Below are 22,094 nucleotides of genomic sequence, written 5' to 3'. Positions count from 1 at the left end.
CTCCGGAGCCCCCGCCCAGCTGACCGGACCGCTCTCCCCTCTCTGTCCGCCGCCCCGGCGTGCAGGGCCCGGCCGCCGCCATGTCTGGCCCCTACGAGCTCTCGGTGCAGGATCTCAACGACCTGCTCTCGGACGGCAGCGGCTGCTACAGCCTCCCGAGCCAGCCCTGCAACGAGGTCACCCCCAGGATCTACGTGGGCAACGCGTGAGTCGCCGCCCCGGAGCCCCGGCTCCGCTGGGCCCTCCCGGGGGCGTACCGCTCACTCCGGAGCTGGGGAGGGGGCGTCGGCATTTGCTGGTTGCGGGGAGCCGGGGGGCGTGTTCGCCCCTCCCTGGCCGGGCCGGGGCTGGGCGGGGGCTGGGCCGGGGCTGGAGTCACCGCCCACCCCCGCGCGGGGAGCGGAGGGGCTGGTCCTCGCCCGGTCCCCGCGTGGTCCTTCCCTTCCGGGGGTGCACTGAACCTCGGAGGCCGCTCGGCCAGCCCCACGTCCACTCCGAAGCCGCCGCCAGCTAGGGGCTCGGCCTTGGGCGGGGTCAGGGCTACCCTGTTCACTAAACAGGTGGTGGCCCTGTCGTCCTGCCGTCCCCGGCCCGCGCGTCATGTGACAGCTGCCTGGTTCTGCAGTGAGGTCACCGCGGAATGTCTGCCTCCGCTGCCATAGCAACTGGCTGACGTCACAATCCGGGCGTGGAACTTTTCCCGGCTGGGCAAGTTCAGATCTGGGAACAGAAATGCCCCAAATGAGGGGGGCATCCAGAGAGCTGGGACACGGTTTCCTCGGTCCTACGCCTGTCTTCCAGCTGGGGTCCGATTTACATGGATTCTAGAACGATCCCACTATGAACCCCATAAGGACTTGAGCCATCACCTAGAAGAGGCTGCCACCTTCTCCGGACCAGGAAATGCATTATTTATCACTTACGAGTTCTTAACCACTGGTTTTCCCATTTCCTGTCAGTCAAATTGCTATAGGAAGAAATTCTCAGCAGCCGGAGAACCAGTGTTAACCATTCTGAGAGGTGCTGAAATAGCAGCCAAATGTACAGAATAGGTTGCCAACCCTACACAGCCTTAGGGGGGCTCGGTTTGGACTTGGATAAAGGCCAGGAGGACCCCGTTACAGTGCCCTCAGACCGGGGCCCAGGGACTGCATGTTAGAAAGCCGAACCACTCTCCTTGTTTTACACAGGAAGAGACAGTGGCAACCAACCAAGTGGTTGAGGGTGGGGAGGACAGGTCAATGCCTTGCCCTGTCTGTGTCCCCTGGTCCTGGACTAGGTCCCGGTACTTACTCTGCCAAAGACTGCCACAGAAATGGGGGTCATCTAGGAGCCAGAAGGGGTCCAAAAGGCAGGTCCCAGCCGCATAGGGGACTGTCACGTTCATTCCATCATTTATTCACTATATTGAGTACCTACGTATCAGGCAGTGGACAGTGTTTGCTCATAGTAAGAATGATAATGATAAATCAATTGCATGTTGAATTAGGTATCAGGGAAGGGGGAGACGAATGGTGGAGGCTCTTCAGTTATTTTATTTATATTTTTCTTAAATGAGCCAGTGCCTGCAGTGTCTTGAGTAGGGAGAGATAAAATAGAGTCCCAGGGTCCCAGCCAAAGGCTTAGTAACTGCAAAGGACAGCCTCTGAGGACAGCCTCCTCTCCAGCCACCTGAGCAGCAAAGGGCGCCCTTTGAAAATCCTGATCCCTTGGGCAGTTTGGCACATTCAGTTGTCACCATTTCCCAAGTGGAAACGAAGATTGTGAATGTCTGCTGGGAGCCAGAGAGGCAAGTGCCCACGGCCACTGTAGAAAAGACATTCTTGCCCTCTAAGCAAATTTGACCTTGACTTAGCCAGGTATGTGTGGAGAGCCTGGCAGGCACCACTGCCTGAGTACCTAGTGTTCCCGACCCGTCAGAAGCCTCTGAAAGAAATCAAGGCTCCCGATCAGGGCTCGTGGGGGTTTGGGGGGTGAGGAGAGGAGCCTGCATGAGCCACGATTCTGGGTCTTGGTATTTGCAGTGATGTGTGCGCGAGAGGCAGAGTAGGAGGTGGATGGAGCAGTGTGGTTGGCGTTGGGGGACAGGAGGCCTCCACCCACCCAGCTCTGCGGCTCAGCAGCCCACGTGAGTGCAGGCACACCTCCTGCCGTCCTGTCAGGCCAGAGTTTGAGCTCTGGCCTTCCTCACAGGACTGACACTGGGACAGGGGAACGAGATCACGTAGGTCAAGGCGTTGGCTGACGTAGAAACGGCCATTTGAATTGGGGGTGTTGTTGAGAGATGGAATAAAGGAGCCCTTTGACTATTCAGATGGGATGTTTTGTAACCCCCATGGTCCTGCTGGGCCCAGTGCTCCCAAAGTGTTTACTCATCCAAGAGAGCGTCAGCAGCGTGTCCAGTGGACTGTGGCGGGGAGGCTCCCTCTGGGGGATGGGAGGGCACAGCCGAACTTTATAGTCCAAGGAAGGAGGCTGCCTGGGGTTTACTGATTTCATTCTTCTTTACTGACTTACCACATATTCTCGGCACCTACTCTGTGCCAGGCACCGCACCAGATGCTGGGCGTACCTACTGGAGGCAGATGGGGCTCCTCTGTTACTGAGCTCGGAACCCGGATATAAAACAAATGAACATGATCAGGGGTTAGAATAGTAGCCCCGACTCAGTGCCTGGCTCTGACTATAGAATAGCTCATTTAACACTGACAAAACCCAGGGGTTAGGCACTGTTTTTGTTCTTGTTTGACAGACAGGGAAACTGAGTCACAGAAAGGTGAAGTGACTTGCTCAGCATTGCCTGGCTGGTAAGTGGCAGGGCTGGGTTCAGTCTGGCTCCAGAGCACATTCTATACACCGCCACCACGGTGCGGGGAGCATGCTGCCAAGTGGAATGGAGAAAATCAGCAAATACTGCACAGGGTGTGAAAAATGAGAGGGTGTACGGCCACGGAGAAGGTCACTCTAGGCAGAGGGAATAGCGCAGGCATGAACTCGCCCCGTCTATTTGGGGCAGCTTCTGGTAATCAGATATAGCCCGGGTGGGAAATGGGCCATCGGACGAGGAGAGGCTGTGGCCCAGGCCGTAGCTTGGAGGGCCTCTCACTCTGCCAAGAGGCTTAGAATCTTCTCCATCTTCCTCCCCCTGGGGCTGCCAGTTGGTCAGATAAGCACCTGCTGCCACTGTCCCCTGTCCAGGTCTGTGGCTCAAGACATCCCCAAGCTGCAGAAACTGGGCATCACCCACGTCCTGAACGCTGCTGAGGGCCGGTCCTTCATGCACGTCAACACCAACGCCAACTTCTATAAGGACTCCGGCATCACCTACCTGGGCATCAAGGCCAACGACACGCAGGAGTTCAACCTTAGCGCCTACTTTGAAAGGGCCGCGGACTTTATCGACCAGGCCTTGGCTCACAAGAATGGTAAGGGACCCCGCCGCCCAGGAAACCACAGGAGGCAGTTGTGACCGGCCGGTCTCTTGGACGACCTGTTGTTCCCTGCCTCCTGTGGCGAGTGGCTGAGAGCTTTAAGTCTCACTCTGGCTGCCTGTCCAGAGGCCTCATGTCACACGAGAGGTACAAACCTGGCACACAGTGGCAGCCTTGGGGTTTTTGTGTTTGATTTGGCTTTGACTGAGCGTTCATTTCCAGCCCTTGCCCCCAACTTGAAGAGCTTCAGTAATGAACATTTATTTAAGGAGTCCTGACATGAAGGAGCTCTGGGCGGGTCGACTCAACAGCCCCGTGGTGGCATCGGGGCAGGTGCTTTTCCTGTCTCTCTTCTGCCACCCTAAGTGCTGGGCAGGCCCCCAGGGCCCCCGAGATGGCTGCAGCATTCTGGTTACCGCCTCCCAATAGGACAAAATACTGCAAAAGGTGCAGCAGCCACCTCCTCCTCGTTTCTCTCGTTTTTTTTTTTTTTTTTTTTTAAGAGCAAGTAAAACACTCCCCCAAAGCCCCCAGTGGTGTTCCCCTCACATCTCACTGGCTGGAGTTGGGCAATATGAGCGCCTGGCAGAGGAGCAGGACGGCCGCAGTTGGTTCAGGCTGGGGGTCGGAGAACCACAGCCCACGACTAAGCCTCCCGGTCAGGTTTGAAATGCCTCCTGCAGCTCCCAAACGTAAGATGAGGCTGCAGCCGACCTGCTGAGGTGCTGGCAGCTGGGCAGGACATTCTGGAGAGAAACCCAGAAGGCCACAGGGCAGACGTCGAGGAGCAGGCTGGGTCACTTGCCCTTTCTGCTTTCAGCGGGTTTCTCTGAGCAGCTGCCTTTATCTCCATGATGCCTCCAGCCTCTTCCTTCCTCCCTCCCAACCCCAAACCTCCCCAGGGGATGTGACCTCCATCCAGGAAGTGTGATCGGCCTGGTCCCCCTGATACCAGCCTGTCTCGGCCATGCCGATGTTGCTTGTGCTGGCAGCCTCTCCACTGAGATGATTCCCAGTGCACAGAGTTTACTAGACCCTCAGTGTCTCATGATCGGGGACCAGAGGGGAAGTTTCATTGTCCCGGGAATCCGCACACTTGACTGTCAGCCCTTCTGTGGTCCTTCATGGTCTCATACGTGTCACCGCCCTGCACGCCAGCTGTTCGAAGCTCCTCTGCAGATGAGAACGAGGGTCCCAGTAGCAGGGCCGATGCTGCCCTCATGTAATGGTCAGCTGTCATTCAGGACACTTAGAGCTCTCTGGCTTTGTTTCCTCTTTCCGGACAACTAGGACTGCACCCTGACCTTCTGTGACGTCCTGCCGTAGCCCCTATGGGCTAGGCCCTCAGTCTGGAAAGGTGGTCCTGCCTCTCGTGAGCTGTCCCCTGGCAGACCCCAGTGTGAGCTTTAGTGTTGGGCCCGGTGTCCTCACGCCCTCTCTTCCGTGAAGCCTGCCCTCAGGCTGAGTCCACTGTGTCTCTTGTGTGTCTCCCCAGCACCTGATATAGCCTTGGGCACATAGTAGGGACACTTTAGGTGGTTACTGAATGAGTGACAGAAATGAATTCTGTGGGCTCTCATGCCAAATGTAAGTACTTCTAAGACTGATCGGCGAAGCACATCAACAGACATTCACAGGCCTCCCACAGTGCAGGGCTCAGGGGAGCCAGGGGCCCATCACTTTGGAGAGCAGGGGTGCTCAGGAGGGAGCAGTCACCTCCAGTCCTGGTGATCAAGGGAGGCTTCCCGGAGGAGGTGGCATTTGGGTGGGGCCTGGAAGATGGGCTTTGAACCCTTCCCTTCCCCACTGGCCCTGTGAGCCCTGGGTTTGCTGAGTGTGGTGAGGCAGCTGCTCTGCAGAGGGCCCCGTGGCCAGGGCAGGGGCAGGGAAGGCCCCACTGAGTACGGGTACACTGACCAGAGATCGAGTGGGCAGGAACGTGGAGGACTTCCCCTGCCTGCTTTGGGAGGCACCGGGAAAATGGGCCGTGTTTGGGGGTAGAATGCTGGGAGCAGAGGAGGGAGAGGCGGGGATGACGTCAGATGGGAGCCGCATGCTGCAGGGCCTCCTGGGCCCTTTGGGGAAGCCACGAGATGGTGTTTTTGTTTGTGTGTTTGATTTTTTTGTCTTGGTTTGTTTTTGTATTTGACACTTATGTTCCTTTTATTTTTAACTGCTTCGTTGATATATAACTGACATTTAATAAACCACACATAGTACAACCTGCCAAGTTTTGACACCTGCAGACACTTGTGAAATCACAGCCATCACCAAGCTAGTGAGCATGTCCGTCACTCCCCAGATGGTCCTGTGTCCCTTTGTGACCTCTCTCCCTCCTGCCCTCTCGGCCTCCCATTCCTAAGCCGCCACCGCTCTGCTCTCTGTCACCAGACACCAGTGCAGCTTTAGTAACTGGGACTGCACGGTGCACACACCTTTTTGGCCTGGCCTTCTTCACTCAGCACAGTTACTTTGTGTTATCCATATTGTTGCAAGTATCAATCATTCAACCTTTTTGATGCCGAGTAGTATTTAGTCATCTGGACGTGCCGCAATTTATGTATCCATTCCCCTGTTGATGACATTTGGGTTGTTTCCATGTTTTGCTTTGGGTTGAAACACAAGATTCAAACGGAGAAGTGGCCGTGTCACAAGAGTGTGAGTCAGTGCACCACACACACCCATGTACTAGCCCCCGATTGAGAAATAAAACATGACCGGCGCCCCAGAAAGCCCAGCCTCAAATCCCTCTGCTCCCAGCTCTTGATCCCTCTCCACATTCCTGACATCACAGACACGGCGTGCCTACTCTCCTACTCTGTGGGATCATGTGCTTCCTACTGGGTGTTTCATCCATGTTGCTGCCGATAACTCGTAGACTGTACATCCTTGTCATGCACCGTTCTGCCGTCAAGGGGCCCCTGGAGCGTCCACACCGGGGCCGTTATGAATGGCGCTGCCCAGGGACATTCTGATGCATGTCTTTCCGAGAGCGTGGGTGCACATTCCCGTGGGGTGTGGGTCTGGGGTGGCATTGCGGGCCACATTGGCTGCGTGGGTTTAGCTTGAGTAGAGGCTGCTTCACAGTTGCCCGAAGGGGTTGCCAACTCGCAGCCCCTCCCTGGCCACGCGTCCAAGTCCTGGCTGCTCCAAACCCTCGCTAGAGCTTTGCACGTTCTGCCTTCCTCATTTCAGCCATTCTGGTGGGTACAGGGTGGCCTTGCGTGTTGCTTGTCCTTTGCATCTGCCGGGCGAGTTTCGACTAGAGTCACGGTGCGATGGGAGGCTCCAGCTCACCGTGTCACCCCGTTTCTTACAGGCCGTGTGCTTGTCCACTGCCGTGAAGGTTACAGCCGCTCCCCAACTCTAGTTATCGCGTACCTCATGATGCGGCAGAAGATGGACGTCAAGTCTGCCCTGAGCATCGTGAGGCAGAACCGTGAGATTGGCCCCAACGACGGTTTCCTGGCTCAGCTGTGCCAGCTCAATGACAGACTAGTCAAGGAGGGGAAATTGAAACTCTAGGTACCCCCACTGCCTCCTCTGGAGAGGTTGGACAGGGGGGGCCCTGGTTGAGGCGTCCCAAACTGCCATGTTTAGGAAACACAATGTCCCCTGCTCCCAGCATCACCAGGCACTCACCCACAAATCTGCCCCAACCAACATGGCCCTGGGCCTCTTTACCCTGCAGGGAGCATATAAAGAAGCTTGCTATGGAGGACGTTTTTGTTCCCTGGTGTGTCCCATGCCTGTGGTTTATGACGTCCCCCACTGGGGCGGGGCTGCAGAGGGAGATGTGGAACATGTCTGCTTCCGGGGGGCCCAGGGCAGTAGGTCCGCGGGAGCGGGAGGCCTGAGATGCTCACAGGGGCCCTCCTGATCGCCCCACTCCCACCCTGCTCCTGGTCCTCTCCTGAGTGGGGACCGCAGCACCCGAAGCCTTGTAAAGGAACTATGCAAACTTGAGCCCCTCTCTCCCGCCATGTCTGTCCCCCGTCTCCTCACAGCCACCCACACTCTGCTCATAGGCAGAGACATCCTGAGGTCTGCGGCTGGCGTGGGACAGCCATCAGTTGTTAGTGGGTGGAAATGCCCATGGAGAGACCACATTTTAATTATTTCTTTAGGATTAAAGACACCTAAACAACCAGGCCCTCAGGGAGGCAAACGGACTCCCCCGGGGGTCTCTCCTGCACCAGAAGTTTCTCAAGCCTTGGAAGGCTTGTGTCCCGAGTCCACTGGAACGTGTCCCTGGACCGCTCTGGTCACTTGGCTTGTCCAGAGAGTGGTGCCTTGGGCATGGTGTGTTTGTCTTTTTTAGAAAACAGGGTGTTAAAGTCCAGCCTATTTAAAGCCCCGCCATTTGGAGAATTACAAGGGTTTTGTCCTGAATTATAGTGTTGGCGAGCCCAGGCTGCTCGTGCCAGCTGCTTTTTGTCTCAGTTGCTATTCCCAGACCAGGAGGAGGAAGTTGGCCAATTACAGCGTGTACGTGGGGGTGTGTGTGTCGGGGGGGGGGTGTCTCAGAAACACAGCCAGGGCACAGGGGAGCAGGGAGATGAACGGTCCCTGGCTCCCTGCCGGCCCACTCACAGGCCTTTCTTACGGCTCTCTGGTGCCAGGAAAGACCCTGGACACCAGGGTCTGAGAAATGACTCAGCTGGGCCGAAATGAAACACATCCAAATGGAATCCTTATTGGTGGGAGAGCAAACAAGCAAACAAACAAACAAAAAGAAGTGACTTTTTTAGGATAACATGTGTGCGCACATTTGTCAGAATGTAGAATTTTATTCTCAACACAGTCTTGTTAGGGCTTTGCATGATTGTCGTCATGGAAAGCGATACAATTCTGTCATCTTCAGGTTCCCTCGTGGCAGAAGGGTGGTCCTCTGCCATGTCCCCCAAGGCCTAGCACATAGGTGTCTGATAAAAGTTTGTGGAATTAAACTTTTTTTTTTTGGAAGCACCAAATATATGTAGGGCGTTGTTCTGGTGGGTGTGTCAAGCTCCCAGAATCCCCAGTTTGTGGTAGGATCCCTTGCAAGGATTTTTGCAAAGGAGTCTTACCTGAAGTGAAATATCAGGGACTTTTGTTAAATATTTAAAATTGTTTGAAGTTTAAACTCAGCCAGTATTAACACGTGGAAGCACGGACTGTGCCTTTTTCAGCTGAGCGGGAGCTGTGGCCGGGACCAGGAGGAGCAGGTGTGCCTCTGGACTCACAGGCGCGACAGCGTCTCAGTGGGAGCAGCGCCGTGTGGCCCAGCTGGCCCCCCCGTCCTCTGTGACCCCAAACACAGCCCTGCACGCATCCGGATCTGTCTTCTTTTTCAGATACCGGCTGCCCAGAGAGAGCCACCTGAGTGAGATGGCCATTCTCTACACTGTACCTCACAGTTTTCAGGTTGCCCCCCACTCAGTCTGACTTGATCCTGGCGGTGACCCTCATTGGTAGAGATTCATGTCCTGTTCCCTTAAAAAAAAAAAAAAAGGAGCTGGGTGGGTTCAGGGTGACTAAGGGCATGGCCCAGCTCACGGCAGAGTTGGGGCACTATTTCAGATTTGTTGCTCCCTGAAGTGGAATTCTTTCTCTCATACCACACTTCTCCTCAAGAAGTGAGCCTCCTGGGAGTGACCAGGTGCACTGCACCTGCCCTTGACCCAGCCCGTGTGCACAAGGGCCACTTAGCTTTGTGGACAGAGGACAATGATTCGAGCTGTGGTGCCAAGGGAAGATCTGGATGAGGGCGGGATGGAGCTGGCACAGGAAGAGGAAGTAAATGATTGGGTCAGACAAGTGGCTCTTCTCCCAGGAAACGTGTAGCATCCCCAGGTCTCAGCTTTCGGCTGTACTTCTGGAAGAGGCTCAGAATGTGGGTCTGGGGCTCCCCTCCCACACCCAGGCAGGGGTCACCCCACAGGATCGCCACAGCTATTTGGGAGCTCTGCTGGAAGGCCTGGTTGTGGGGGGTATGAGGGAGAAGAGGTAAGTGGGAGAATTACTGCTTTCACTTTGGGACAACTTTTATGCCAACGACTTGGGATTTCTCCGTAGTCTGTATTCTCAGAAACCCCATACTTACGAGATTAGCCTCCCGTCCTTTGAGGAAATGAATTCTATTGTGTAAGGGTCAACACACGCCCAGCGCTGAGTGGAAGCTGTTTCCGGACAGCTTTTTGCCCCTGGGAAGTGATGAAATAGGAACTCAGGGTGCCCTCACTCCCTCCCGTGACCTGGTTGGTTCCTTTCCTTGACTAGCAGACCCCCTCCCCAAATTAGAGCGCCAAGCGATTCTTCTCTATTGTAAAGCAGTGCACACACCACGGGCTGGTCTGTCCCCCTGCCCTCCGAGTTATCCAGGGAGCAGAATTCACCATGTACCAAACAGGGCCTCTGAAGTCCCTTTGGCCCTGACACTGTAGGGTCCTCGGAGTCTCCTCTTGTCACCGACCACCACCTGGAAATCAGAGGGGATGTAACTACACAATTGCCCGCAGGTGGCGCTGTGTTCCCTGGGGGTGATGGATGATTGGGAAATGAATGTTGGTGCCTTTTGCGTCACAAGTTAATGTTAAGATGCTAATGTTTTAATCAAAATAAGCACTCATAATCAAGATATAAGCTTTACTCACAGGAAATTTTCTGTCATAAAAACAGTGTCAAGTACCACAAAAGAGCCTACAAGGATGGTCCTTCCAAGTCAAGATTTTATCCTGATTGGAAACAGGCCGTCTCCGGTTGTGAGAATGGATTGGTTGGAAGCATAACTTACCTCCTGTCAGCTTTTAGGGTAATTTGATTGTGAAAGTGTGAATTTTCTGGACAGAGAATGGGAAGGTATTAAAAATTTTTTAAAATAGGTTTAACGTCTGTTATATCACAAATCAGTGTTAAAATACTAATTCTGTAACCACAATAAATGTCCTATGTTACCAAGAAAGGTCTTTTTTTTTTTTTGGTTCTTCTTATTACCCTTGATTGCTTTTATGCTTAGCTTTTATGTTTGCTTTTTAAAAGAATCACCTAAAAATTAGCCCTCCTGAGCCAGCGATAGGTTTCATGATTATATGTATACGGTAGATAATATGAACATCCATCCACCTGGAATTTTCTGTGTTAAGAAATCTTTTTATTTGCTATTATTTCTTTAATCCTCACCTGAGGATATACTTAGAGAGGAAGCGGGGGGGGGGGTGGAGAGGCGAGGAGAGAGAAACGTCCATTGGTCGCCTCCCATTTGCACTCTCACCAGGACTGAACCTTCAACCTAGATTATGTGCTTTGACAGGGAATCAAATCCGCAAACTTTTGGTGCACAGGACAATGCTCTAACCAACCAAGCCACATGGCCAGGGCTTACTTACTTAACTTTTAAACACATTTCAGCTTTACTGAGGTACAATTGACTAGAATATTCTTTAGTACAGGGTCCCACCCCAGATGAGGGAGGCCAGCTGTGGTCCTAAGAAAGTGGAGGGCTGGGGTGACGGTCTCCAGGTGAGCCCGCGCGGAGGTGACTGGGTAGCGTTTTAGGATTTGCTATCCTGCAGATGGGCAGTCCCAAAACACATCTCCACCCCTAGGTGCTCTGAACTCCACCATGAGCATTATCTCCCCCACGAAAGCACCGCCTTCTGTCCTCTGAGTGAGAAACCCAGGGCTGGGCGCCTTTTCTCCCAGACCAAGTCCGAGGAGGAAAAGAGCTGCTCTCTGGCCTCGGATGCCCTGGTAACGTGAGGCACTTCGGCTACCTCGTTATTGGTCAAACCCTTGTGGCAACACGGTCTTTCTATTTTAACACAAAATTTTAAAGCAGAGCACTAAGATATAAAACTGGTAAAGGTGTTTTTAAAGTATAATTTTAAAAACATTTTAGTTAAAAAGGTAATGCTGTCTATGCATAGCGATGTATTTAAACAATACAAAAAGCTAATAATACTAAGTGAATCTTCTACACCAGACCTTCAACCCCTTTCCTCAAAGGAAGCCTCTGTAAAGTACATCCTTCTAGAAAAATCCCATGCCTGTGTAAGTACACTCATATGTATGTATGTGTGTATATAGATATCCTCTTCCTTGTGAATGGAAAAGGTTCGCCACTTTGCCTTTTTTGCTTAATATGTCTTGCCCATTGTTTCCTAAAGTCTCATTTATCTTAACAGCTACATAGCATTCCATTGAGTATGGATGTATTATATATACTGGACAATGGATGGATGTGATATCCATATACTCTTATTTTTAGATATATTTTATTGATTATGCTATTACAGTTGTCCCATTTCCCCCTCTTTATTCCCCTCCACCCTGCATACCCCCTCCCACTTGCATTCCCTCTGCCCCTTTAGTTCATGTCCATGGGTCGTACATATAAGTTCTTTGGTTTCTACATTTCCCATACTATTCTTAACCTCCCCTGATTTTCTATCTACCATTTATGCTGCTACTTCTCTGTATCTTTTCCTCCTTTCTCCCCCTACCCCTACCCCCACTGCTAACCCTCCATGTGATCTCCATTGCTATGATTCTGCTCCTGTTCTTTTATCTTCTTTTTCTTCAATAAGTCACTTTAACATTTCACATACTAAGGGCTGGGTGATGATGAACTTCTTCAACTTGACCTTATCTGGGAAGCACTTTATCTCCCCTTCCATTCCAAATGAAAGCTTTGCTGGATAGAGTCATCTTGGATGTAGGTCCTTGTCTTTCATGGCTTGGAATACTTCTTTCTAGCCCCTTCTTGACTGTAAGGTTTCTTTTGAGAAATCAGCTAATAGTCTAATGGGGACTCCTTTGTAGGTATTTTTTTTTCTTGCTGCTTTTAAGATTCTGTCCTTATCTTCACTGTTGGGTAATATAATAATGATGTGCCTTGGTGTGTGCTTCCTTGCATCTCTTTGGGACTCTCTGAGCTTCCTGGATTTCCTGGAAGTCTATTTCCTTTGCCAGATTGGGGAAGTTTTCCTTCATTATTTTTTCAAATAAGTTTTTCATTTCTTGCTGTTCCTCTTCTCCTTCTGGCACCCACCCCTCTCCTGGAGGTTTCTAAGCCTCTCCTCATTTTTTTAAATTCTTGTTTCTTCATTCTGTTCCAGCTGAGTGTTTATTTCTTCCTTCTGCTCCAAACCACTCATTTGAGTCCTGGTTTCCTTCCCTTCACTGTTGGTTCCCTGCAATTTTCATAGCCTTCACTGCTTCCTCTATTTTGTGACCATACTCAACTAATTCTGTGAGCACCCTGATTTCCAGTGTTTTGAACTGTGCACCTGTTAGGTTGTCTACCTATTCATTGTTTAGTTGTGTTTATTCTGGAGCTCTGATCTGTTCTTTCATTTGGGCCAATATTTTTTGTCTCGGCGCACCTGTTATGTAGTAAGGGGCAGAGCCTTAGGTGTTTGCCAGGGCGGGGCAACCCAGGTGGCTGCGTTATGATGCTGTATATGGGGCTGGGGTCCAAGAACAGACAATACTGCTTGCTCAGCTCTCTGCCGGATTTCAGTCACTTCTCCCGCTTCCCACAAGCCAAGTGGGCCCTTCTGGTGCTGATTCCCAGTGGGTGGGTTTGTGTATGTTCTAGGACCCTGTGATCCCTCCAATGAACTCTCCTGTGAGGCTGGGAGTTTCTCCTGCTGCCGCCTCAACCCCCACAGGTGTTTTCAATCAGAAGTTTGAGGCTTTATTTCCCCGAGCTGGAGCCCTGGGTTGCTTGGTCCGTCTTGCTCCCCAGTTGTTCCTCTCAGTTTATCTGCACATGAATGTGGGACCCCCGGGTCTTCCAGCTGCCGCCTTGCCGTGAGTCCTCTCCACCCTGCTGCCCATCTCCGTCCCTCCTACCGGTCTGGGTGAATGTTTCTTCAACTCCTTTGTTGTCCATGCAGTTCGATTTTCTGTCAGTTCTCATCATTTTTTTGTCCTTTATTTGTTGTTGTCCTTCTCTTGGTTGTGTGAGGAGGCACAGTGTGTCTACCTACGCCTCCATCTTGGCTGGAAGTTCTGTATACTCTTATTTTAAAAGTCCAAGCTACCTTAAGGAGCACAGAATGTTGAAATGATGCTGAGAGATGATAATTGCTGTTTTTCAATCTGCTTCTGTCCTGTTAATTTCTGTGTCTGTTGTGGTGGCACAATGTCAAGTACATCCCCAAACTCAGAGCTGTGGAGGGGTGTCCTGGGCTCACTTGGGTAATTTTATGGGAGTGGACATGCCCGAGACTAATTTTTAAAACGCTAGTCTCTGAGCTACGACCTTCTGAATTGATGACCTATTTTACGAGAAGTTCAAGTACGCAGAGATATGCCGTCTGAGCGTACACTAAAATGAGTTAACCCAGAGATGGCACATGAATGGGCGGGTTCCAGTTCGTTAGAAGTGGATGCTTCTAGTGTTTTTCTTATATTTTCAAATAATTAAAATGTATATATATTTAAGACCGCGAGACAACTCAGTGGAAGCCTGGGGTTTTGAGAAACCTAGTGTGGAGGCCCACGCACTGGCTGACCTTCCGGTTCAACGTCCCCAGCACCTGAGAGGAAGGAGGGACAAAAGGCCCAGGAAGCAGATGTTGGAAGGGGAAGAAGAGCAGAGGGCTGTGCAGCTGGGTTCTGAAGGAGGAAGACGGTCCCCAAATACACGGGGTGCCGAAGAGCCTCTCTTTGGTTAAACTGCTCTGAACTCTTACAACTAGACCTTGACTTTTGGACTTGCATGTTTGTCCAACTTTAGCAAGAATCCCGCTAAGTCCGTTGAGCCAGCATCCCACTTGCTCCTTATCTGACCGCCCTCGATATCCGGTCGGCTTCCCCATCCTTCACCACTCTCAGGTGAAGTCTGAGCGCCCTGGCCTGCCTTCAGCCAGAATTCCCCTTACCCCTGAAGCTTCCTCTTAGTAATGTTCCTTCCACTCACTCCCCACAACCCAGTACGTCCAATCCTAACCCCTAGTACCACCGAATGGGACCTTATTTGGAAGTAGGGTTGTTGCAGATGTCGTTGGTCAAGATGAGGCCATCAGAGTGAGCCCTAATCCAGCGTGACTGGTGTCCTTATGAAAAGGGGAAATTGGGACAGAGACACGCACACGGGGAGAACACCATGCGGAGATGAAGGCACGGTCGGGGATTAAGCTTCTGCACAGGCCAAGCGAAGCCACTGATCCCAGGGAGGCACCAGCAGCTTGGACAGTGCAACACAGACTTCCTCACCCCCGGAAGGAACCGACCTGCCCACACCCTGATCTCACAGTCCCAGCCTCCAGAGATGTGAGACAATTCGTTCCTGTCCTTTAAGCTGCTCCATGCATGTGTGGTGTGTGTGTGTGCATGGTATGGCGTGCGTGCTTGCTTTGTTTCCACAGCCCCAGGAAACTAACCCACAGGCCTACTTTCAGGTCACCTGCAGGACTGTGGGCCTGGCCGGGCTTTCTGGAGAAGGACCGTGCAATCTGTAGCAAACTGTTCTCCCTCTTAGACCAGCACTCACTTCTGGAAATAACCCTAAAGTTATTTTTAAGTTACTTGTGGAATACTATTTGGCCATAAAAAATACATGGTTAAAACATGCAATAGATGGGATAAACCTCCAAGGAATTATGCTGAGTGAAAAAAGCTAATCTGAAAGGTTACATACGGGTTAATTTCTATATATAACATGTCTGAAATGACAAAACTGAAGAAATGGAGAACAGATTAAGGGTGTCGCGGATTGGGGGGAAGAGAGAGGGCAGGGGAGGAGGGGTATGAAAGGACAATGAGTGGAATCTCTTTGCTAACAGAGTTGTTTTTTACCTGGTCTGTGTGGTGGATACCGGGCCCTGCTTATGTGATAAAATTTCATAGAACCAAAGACATACACATGCACAAGTAAAACCTGAAAGGGGAAATCTGAGTAAGATTGGTGAAGTGCGTCAATGCCAATGTCTTGGTTTTGATATTGTACTATACTTTTGCACGATGTTACTGTTGAGAGAAACTGGGTACATGGAATTGTCTCTGTATTATTTCTTATAAGTGCATGTAAATTTACAATAATCTCAAAATTAAAAGGTTTAACTAAAAGAAAATTCTTTGTTCAGAATGTTCGTAGCATCCCTACTGAGGATGGGGAACATCGGATATAACCTAAGTACCTACAACAGAGTCAGACCCAGCCCTGGGGGGCTGACTCCAGGGAGCGTCGTCCAGCTCTGAATGACCACAAACTAGGGGATCGGGTAAGCAAAGTTGCATTTACATTAAGTGAAACAGCAGTTGCTTCATGGTAGATTATCTCTGAGCCATTCTGCAGAAAGCATGGCTACACAATGACAGAGAACAATTCAAAGGTTTGAAGATAATTTAGAGATTCAAGCCTACTGGATTCTCCCATCTCTCTCTTTTAAAATACTATTTTTGTTTCAAATAAAATACAATCCTGACCTTTGCTGGCCTCTAGGAGCTGGCTTCTCCTTGCGTCTCCAGCAGGTGGCAGAAGTGTTCCAAAGATGGTCCACACATCTCCCAAGTTTCACCGGAGGGGCCGGGCAGCTTCCAGCAGCAGGTGGGGCTCTAGTATCAGTCCCAGCAGCTCAAGGACCACAGGCGTCCGAAGGGCCCTCTCTGAAGTCCAGGGCAGGAGGGTAAGCTGTCCGGCCACAACAGGGTTAACGGTCCACATTCCAGAGCAAGGGAAGAGGAGGCTAGAGGGTCACAGACAGGGGGAGGGGGCGTGAGGGACCAGCTTCTCACAACACACAGGCTCTGCTGGGAGAGATAGATCACCCCAACAATGGCCACAGCTGTTTTCGTCTGCCCTGAAGGAAAAGCGAAGGAAGCAGGCATCAGAGAAGGCCCTTCCTGCAGGGGCTCCTGTCTGGCTTGTAAAACTGTCAGAGCAGCTGCATTCATGTGTCGAGTGATGGATGATGAAAAGAAGGAGGGACAGACGGCCGCAGATGGACACAGCGACTTACAAGTTGAGACAGGTGGCAGAAGCCTTGTAGAGGCTCTGCAGGTGGGGCCTGCTGATTCATTGCCCAGTGAAAATACCAGGGGGACCTGGGCCACAGCCCTCTTCCTCGTCTGCTTCAGGGCCAGGAGCGGCCGCTGCCCCCACCATCCACCTGCAATGAAAGCTTCCGCTGACCCTCCTTCCTCTTCCTGCACCTCAGGTGTGAACCTTCCTGCCCCCTCCCGGGCCCTCCTTCTGCTCCAGGGCTGAGGTAGCAATTCCTTTTGGTTTCTCTGTGGCTGGCAGGACCGGGGGTGGCTTCATGGAATGCACCCCGCGGTGTGCAGCAAGAAGATTTTCCATCTAGGACTCAGAGCTGGTTTTTAAAAATGTAATGGGCTGGGAGACCAGGGGAAAAAGTCAGCGCTAAAAATGTTGGCCTTGGCGTTTGTAAGAAAAGGGACTTTGTGCTTTCCACTTGTACCCACAGCCTGACTAAGAAAATGACTGCCTTTAGGACACCAGCCTGCAAGCCACACTGAGTGTCCTGCCCAAAAAGTACTTGCCACCATGCACGGGATATCTGAGGAGCATGAGCTGAGGTTTCCTCCTTGAGTCTGTCACCAGAGCCTGTTAACTTGCTCATCCAGTCCTGGTAGCCAGAATCCCCGCCCCTTTGCCCAAGTGGGTGGCCCTCAGTTTTCTCTTTTGCCCGTCCAGAGATGCCAGGAGGGGCTTTGTTGGCTAGGATAATCAAGGCTGAGCCTCGTGGAATCAGGACCAATGAGATTTCTTAAAAAGCATCCTTCTCCCTCTGTCTGGGTCTTGTGGGGGCCAAATTGACACCTGCAGGGCCTTTTATTGGGGTGACAAATGACCTTGGCCTGAGACATGGCATCAGCGGGGCTCAGCCCTGTGGAGGACTGAGAGCTGCAGCTTCCTTTGTTAAACTGGTCCAAAGTTTCCTTTGAGAAAGCCTGAGGGGCCCAGGGAGGTAAAGATTAAGATCCAGGGCTCGTTTTGATATCTGCAAACCACAGCCGCCCGCACAGGGGAAGTGCTGGAGAGCAGGCTTGCCTCACACACCCCCCTCTCTTGTTCTGGGTCACCTGGGAGCACCGGCAGCAATGTGGGAGTTTGCTGTGCTCAAGGAGAGGAGACCTCTTTGGAGAGGGCTCACTCTGAGCACACCCTGTTCCCTCCCCCTGGGCTGAGGGAAGCATGGGACCAGCCCTGCCCCAGCCTGTCATTGGCTGGCACGAGGCAGAGGGGGCTTTAAAAAGGCAAACGAGTCTGGGCTGGGGACCGGAGCCTGTGCGACTGGAAGGCCAGGTGCCCTCCTGCAGCTGGCACCATGCAGCTCTCTCTCGCCCTGTGTCTTGTCTGCCTGCTGGTGCACTCAGCCTTCCGTACAGTGGAGACCCAGGGGTGGCAGGCCTTCAAGAACGATGCCACGGAGATCATCCCCGAGCTGGGCGAGTACCCCGAGCCCCCACCAGAGCCGGAGAACAACAAGACCATGAACCGGGCGGAGAATGGTGGGAGGCCTCCCCATCACCCCTTTGAGACCAAAGGTATTGGGGGAAGACAATACTTTTAGTGTGAGGGCCCCCTGGTGGGTGGGTTCCCTTCGGGACATGTGGAAGATTGGGGTAGACGCTCAGGTGCTGCCAGTGAAAGGTGGAGGGACCGTCCTGCCTGGAGGCAGGAGAAGGATGGCATGTAGCCCTGGCATCTGGGAGCAGGGACTTGAGGCTGGCAGATCACTGGGAGAGAGCTGGGGGGCAGGATGGAGGGGGTGGGGCGCAGCATTGGGACAGGCTCAGGGGCGGGAAAAGGGGAAGGTTTCCAGGAATCCCGTCCTGAGAGTTCAGGAGCCAGTCCAGCTGCCAGCACCACTGGGGCAGGGCAGCCTCCATCTGGAGCACCTGCCGGCCACCAGATGCTCCGCATGGGCTATGCGTGTCCTGTACCCAGAGGACCCACCATGTGGGAGCCCTGTGAGGTGAACTCCAGGTTTGAAGGTGTAGAGATAGAGGTTCCAGAAGTTAAGTCATCTGGTAGTACCTAGAAGAACTGAGATTTGAGCCCAATTTGGTCCAATTCCAGGACAGCCCTGCTGGGGGGTTATGAGTGGGGTGTTGGGGACCAACAGCCAGAGCAAATCCTCCAAAGGCAGTAGGAAAAGGGACAGCAGAGACGCACTCCATCAGGTCCCCCTGCCCATGGCCTGCCTGGTGAGCTGGCCCTCGAATGGGAGTGTAGGCACAGTTTCCGCCTCTGCCGTGGGTGGCAGCTGGGCCCAGGCCCTGGAGTGGAGGCAGCATCCTCTGTGCAGGGATGTCTACTGAGTCTGGCATCCGTCCTGCGTCCCCACCTCAGACTGAGCTGAGCCTCGTTCCTGGGGAGGGAGGCCAGCCCTGTGAAGAGTCAGTGGCCCAGCGGAGGGCACACCTGGGGTCCCGGTCAGGTCTGCACAGAGGAGCCTGGGGGCAGTGTGCACAGCTGGCTCTGCAGCTGGCAGGAATGGCTGGGGGCAGGGGCTGGGACGACACCTCGGAGGATGGGCCTTCTTGCCCTCTGGCCATTGTCCAGGCGGGAGAGGAGCCCGCTGCCCAGGCTCCTGCACCCCATCCTTCCCTGCCCCACGAGCAGTGGGTCTCTGTGAAGGGCAACTCCAGAGGAGGCTGGGGGGACCCTGGAGGGCAGACGTGCCCTGCTCCCACTACTGCCCAGGAAAAGTCAACTAAGTTCAAAGGATGGGACTCAGGTATGAGGCGTCCGCTTCCCTGGGCTCCCACAGGAGGCCACAGGCCCTGAGGAAGCCACTCGCTCAAAACAAAGTCACCCTCTGCAGAGGAAGTTCCTGACCTTGGGGCACTATTCTTGGAAAGCCCCAAAGCCTCCTTCCCTGGGCGAATAAGCCACCCCCACACCCCACCCCTGCAGCCTAGGAGCAGGAGCGAGGTTGCCAAACCAGCCCAGAAACCAGAAGGCCAGCCACGGGGAGGAAGGCAGACCCCACACCTCCCCTGCCGGGTTTGCTCTCCAGTGCCTGGGGCAGCTGCCTGGCCTTCTTGGCACTCTCTCTGGTTTTGGTCTCAGGACTATTGTTCATCCCTCTGTGTCATATCGGAACGGTCCCCATGAGACCCTTGGGTGTAGACAGGTGCTCGCATGAGGACCAGCTGTTTAAAAAGCTTCCACCCATTGAACCCTCCCGTAGAAGGTGACTTCCGGGGACCCAGTCAGGCCTCAGAGTCCAATCTCCCCCCACCCAGGAAGCAAGCCTGTGCCATTAGACGTCCATTCAAACGGCACAGAGCAGATCTGCGGCCAGCAGGGTGCCTGGTACACAGCAGGCACTTACTAAATGTTTGTGGCCGCCAAACCTGTAGGTCTTCAGTCTGATCCTGGTCCCCCTCTGGTAGGGAAGCATTATAGTAAAAAACAGCCCTTCATCCCCCGACCCCAAGATCCCAGCACAGCTTGGGCACACAGCTCCCACCCACGTGGGAGCCAAGCGGTGCTGGGACCCTGGGGAAGTGGGGTCGGGAGGTCCAGCTCTTCTTCTTGGGCACATGCTTTTCCCTCTCTGGGCCTCAGTTGCCCTCAGTGATAACGAGGGGGTTGGACACCCTACCTTTGCTCCCTTTCAAGTCTAACGACTTCTCCTCCTCTCCACCTCCCCTTCCATCTCTCTCCTCCCAAGCAGCTGCCCTGATTTATTACCTTCAATTAACCCCTACTCCTTTCTCCATCCCCTCACCGCCCCTCCCAAGTGTCTGGAAAAGGAATTTGGCATCAGCCGGAGCTGTGCAAATTGTGTGGCTAGCATCAGCTTTGCCATGGCCAGCGACCCTGTGGCATAGGTGTGACTTAAGTTTAGCCCAGAGGTCCCCCTCGGACGGAAGTAAGAATAACACATAATAGCAGCCAATGCTTCCAGATCTTACTATGTTCTCGGTGGTGTTCTCTGCATTTTGAGGACTATCCATTCTATGGGTAGAAAGCGCAGAGAAGTTACACAGTGAGGCAGCAGGCATTTGAACCGCAGCAAAACAAATGAAACACACACACACACACACACACACACACACACCCCTTGGCTCCAAAGTTTTAAGCGGATACCTTTCCACCAGTTGGCCCCTTTCCATAATAGATGTCCATAGGCAAAAGGCAGAAGCCTCTGGAGAGAGGTAGGTTTGGAAAAGGCGTGTGGTGTGGAGGGAGGGGGCCGAGCAGGGCCGGGAGGGGTGGTTGGGCCGGACTGCCGCCCTCACGCGCGCCTCTCTCCGCAGACGTGTCGGAATACAGCTGCCGCGAGCTGCACTTTACCCGCTACGTGACCGATGGGCCCTGCCGCAGCGCCAAGCCGATCACCGAGCTGGTGTGCTCCGGCCAGTGCGGCCCTGCGCACCTGCTGCCCAACGCTATCGGCCGCGGCAAGTGGTGGCGCCCGAACGGGCCCGACTTCCGCTGCATTCCCGACCGGTACCGCGCGCAGCGGGTGCAGCTGCTGTGTCCCGGCGGCGCGGCGCCGCGCTCTCGCAAGGTGCGCCTGGTGGTCTCCTGCAAGTGCAAGCGCCTTACCCGCTACCACAACCAGTCGGAGCTCAAGGACTTTGGGCCCGAGGCCGCGCGGCCGCAGAAGGGCCGAAAGCCAAGGCCCCGCGCCCGGGGCACCAAAGCCAACCAGGCGGAGCTGGAGAACGCCTACTAGAGCCGTCTGCCCACCGCGCCTCTCCAGTGGGCACCTCTGAACGGGGCGCCCCAGGTTTCTGCCCTCTGCGCGCGGTCTGATTGTTTGTACTTCATTTTAAATGCCTGCAACCCAGGGCAGGGGGCTCCGACCTGCCTGGCTTCGCAGGAGGTAGCCAGGTCCTGCGGACCCCGGGCGCCAGCAAAGCCCCACAGTCCCCACCGCCGCCGAGGGTTCCCGCAGGGCAGGGGAGGGAGCAGAGTCGCCGGACGCTGAGCCATGCAGCCCCGCCCACCGGGGGCGCCTACTTTTTCAGGTCCCACTTCAGAGCAGCGAGGAAAGGACGCATTTCACCGCCTCAGGGGGTCTGAGGGAGCAGTGGGGAGTGAGAAGTCTGGGGACCGGTTACGAAAGTTCAATAACATCCCTGTCCCCCGCTCCGCCCATCATAAAACACAAGTGCCACGCTGCGCTCGGAGCACAGGACTTGGGCCCGTAGATAGGGCTTCTAGTCCTAGCTCTTCCGCTAACTCGCTGAGTGACCTTGGGCTACACTCTTCTCTTTCTGGACCTTGACTTCCTATTTGTAAAGTGCGGGTGGGGGTGGGATTAGAATCTGAAGGAATCTACTGTCCTACATTCCGAGGGCTTGGGCTACCTTTTGAAAGGGCAGGGAGGGAGCCGTGGGACTGAATCCAGGATTCGGAGGTGTAAGCCTCTGATCTGATGGCCGAGGGTGAAAACCAAGCAGGGGCAAAGGAGAGTCCGTCTGTGACTGACACGCTGCCCACGCTCCCGAAAGGTGCGGAGGTGTTTCCCAGCCCGGCCTTTTCCGACTGTTTGGCCGCCTCCACCCCTCCCTCTCAAAGGATGCGGACACACCACCAACTGGGGTAGATAAGGAGAAGGTCCCAAGGGTGGTGGGAGGGACAGAAATGACGCCCCCGCCATTCCCCAAAAAGCAGCACCCTCCCCCTATGTCCGTATTTTAAAGCCACCTTTTGCAGAAGAGCTCAAGGTCCCAGGACCCTGG

At 53.7% G+C, this 22,094-nt stretch overlaps 2 protein-coding genes across 2 annotated transcripts; both read left to right on the top strand.

Annotated features, from left to right (window-relative positions):
• DUSP3 (dual specificity phosphatase 3) lies at positions 1–10,374 on the top strand. The gene is made up of 3 exons (XM_037144661.2): positions 1–205; positions 3,199–3,425; positions 6,751–10,374. The coding sequence occupies exons 1-3, from the start codon at positions 81–83 to the stop codon at positions 6,954–6,956; spliced, it is 558 nt and encodes a 185-aa protein (XP_037000556.1). The 5' UTR covers positions 1–80; the 3' UTR covers positions 6,957–10,374.
• Positions 10,375–17,713: 7,339 nt separating this feature from the next.
• Positions 17,714–21,082, top strand: SOST (sclerostin). The gene is made up of 2 exons (XM_037144680.2): positions 17,714–17,933; positions 20,661–21,082. The coding sequence occupies exons 1-2, from the start codon at positions 17,714–17,716 to the stop codon at positions 21,080–21,082; spliced, it is 642 nt and encodes a 213-aa protein (XP_037000575.2).
• The last annotated feature ends 1,012 nt before the right edge of the window (positions 21,083–22,094 follow it).

This window comes from Artibeus jamaicensis, unplaced genomic scaffold (assembly GCF_021234435.1).
Source record: "Artibeus jamaicensis isolate MK-2021 breed Jamaican fruit bat unplaced genomic scaffold, CSHL_Jam_final contig_2259, whole genome shotgun sequence".
Lineage (NCBI taxonomy): Eukaryota > Metazoa > Chordata > Mammalia > Chiroptera > Phyllostomidae > Artibeus > Artibeus jamaicensis.
This window is presented reverse-complemented; position numbering and strand designations above follow the sequence as displayed.

Bases quoted from the DNA above. Each gene is read 5' to 3' on its own strand.
- DUSP3 (XM_037144661.2), top strand. From the start codon at position 81: ATGTCTGGCCCCTACGAGCTCTCGGTGCAGGATCTCAACGACCTGCTC. The intron at 206-3,198 runs GTGAGTCGCCGC...TCCCCTGTCCAG, and splicing joins AGGATCTACGTGGGCAACGC to GTCTGTGGCTCAAGACATCC. The intron at 3,426-6,750 runs GTAAGGGACCCC...CGTTTCTTACAG, and splicing joins GGCCTTGGCTCACAAGAATG to GCCGTGTGCTTGTCCACTGC.
- SOST (XM_037144680.2), top strand. From the start codon at position 17,714: ATGCAGCTCTCTCTCGCCCTGTGTCTTGTCTGCCTGCTGGTGCACTCA. The intron at 17,934-20,660 runs GTATTGGGGGAA...CTCTCTCCGCAG, and splicing joins TCACCCCTTTGAGACCAAAG to ACGTGTCGGAATACAGCTGC.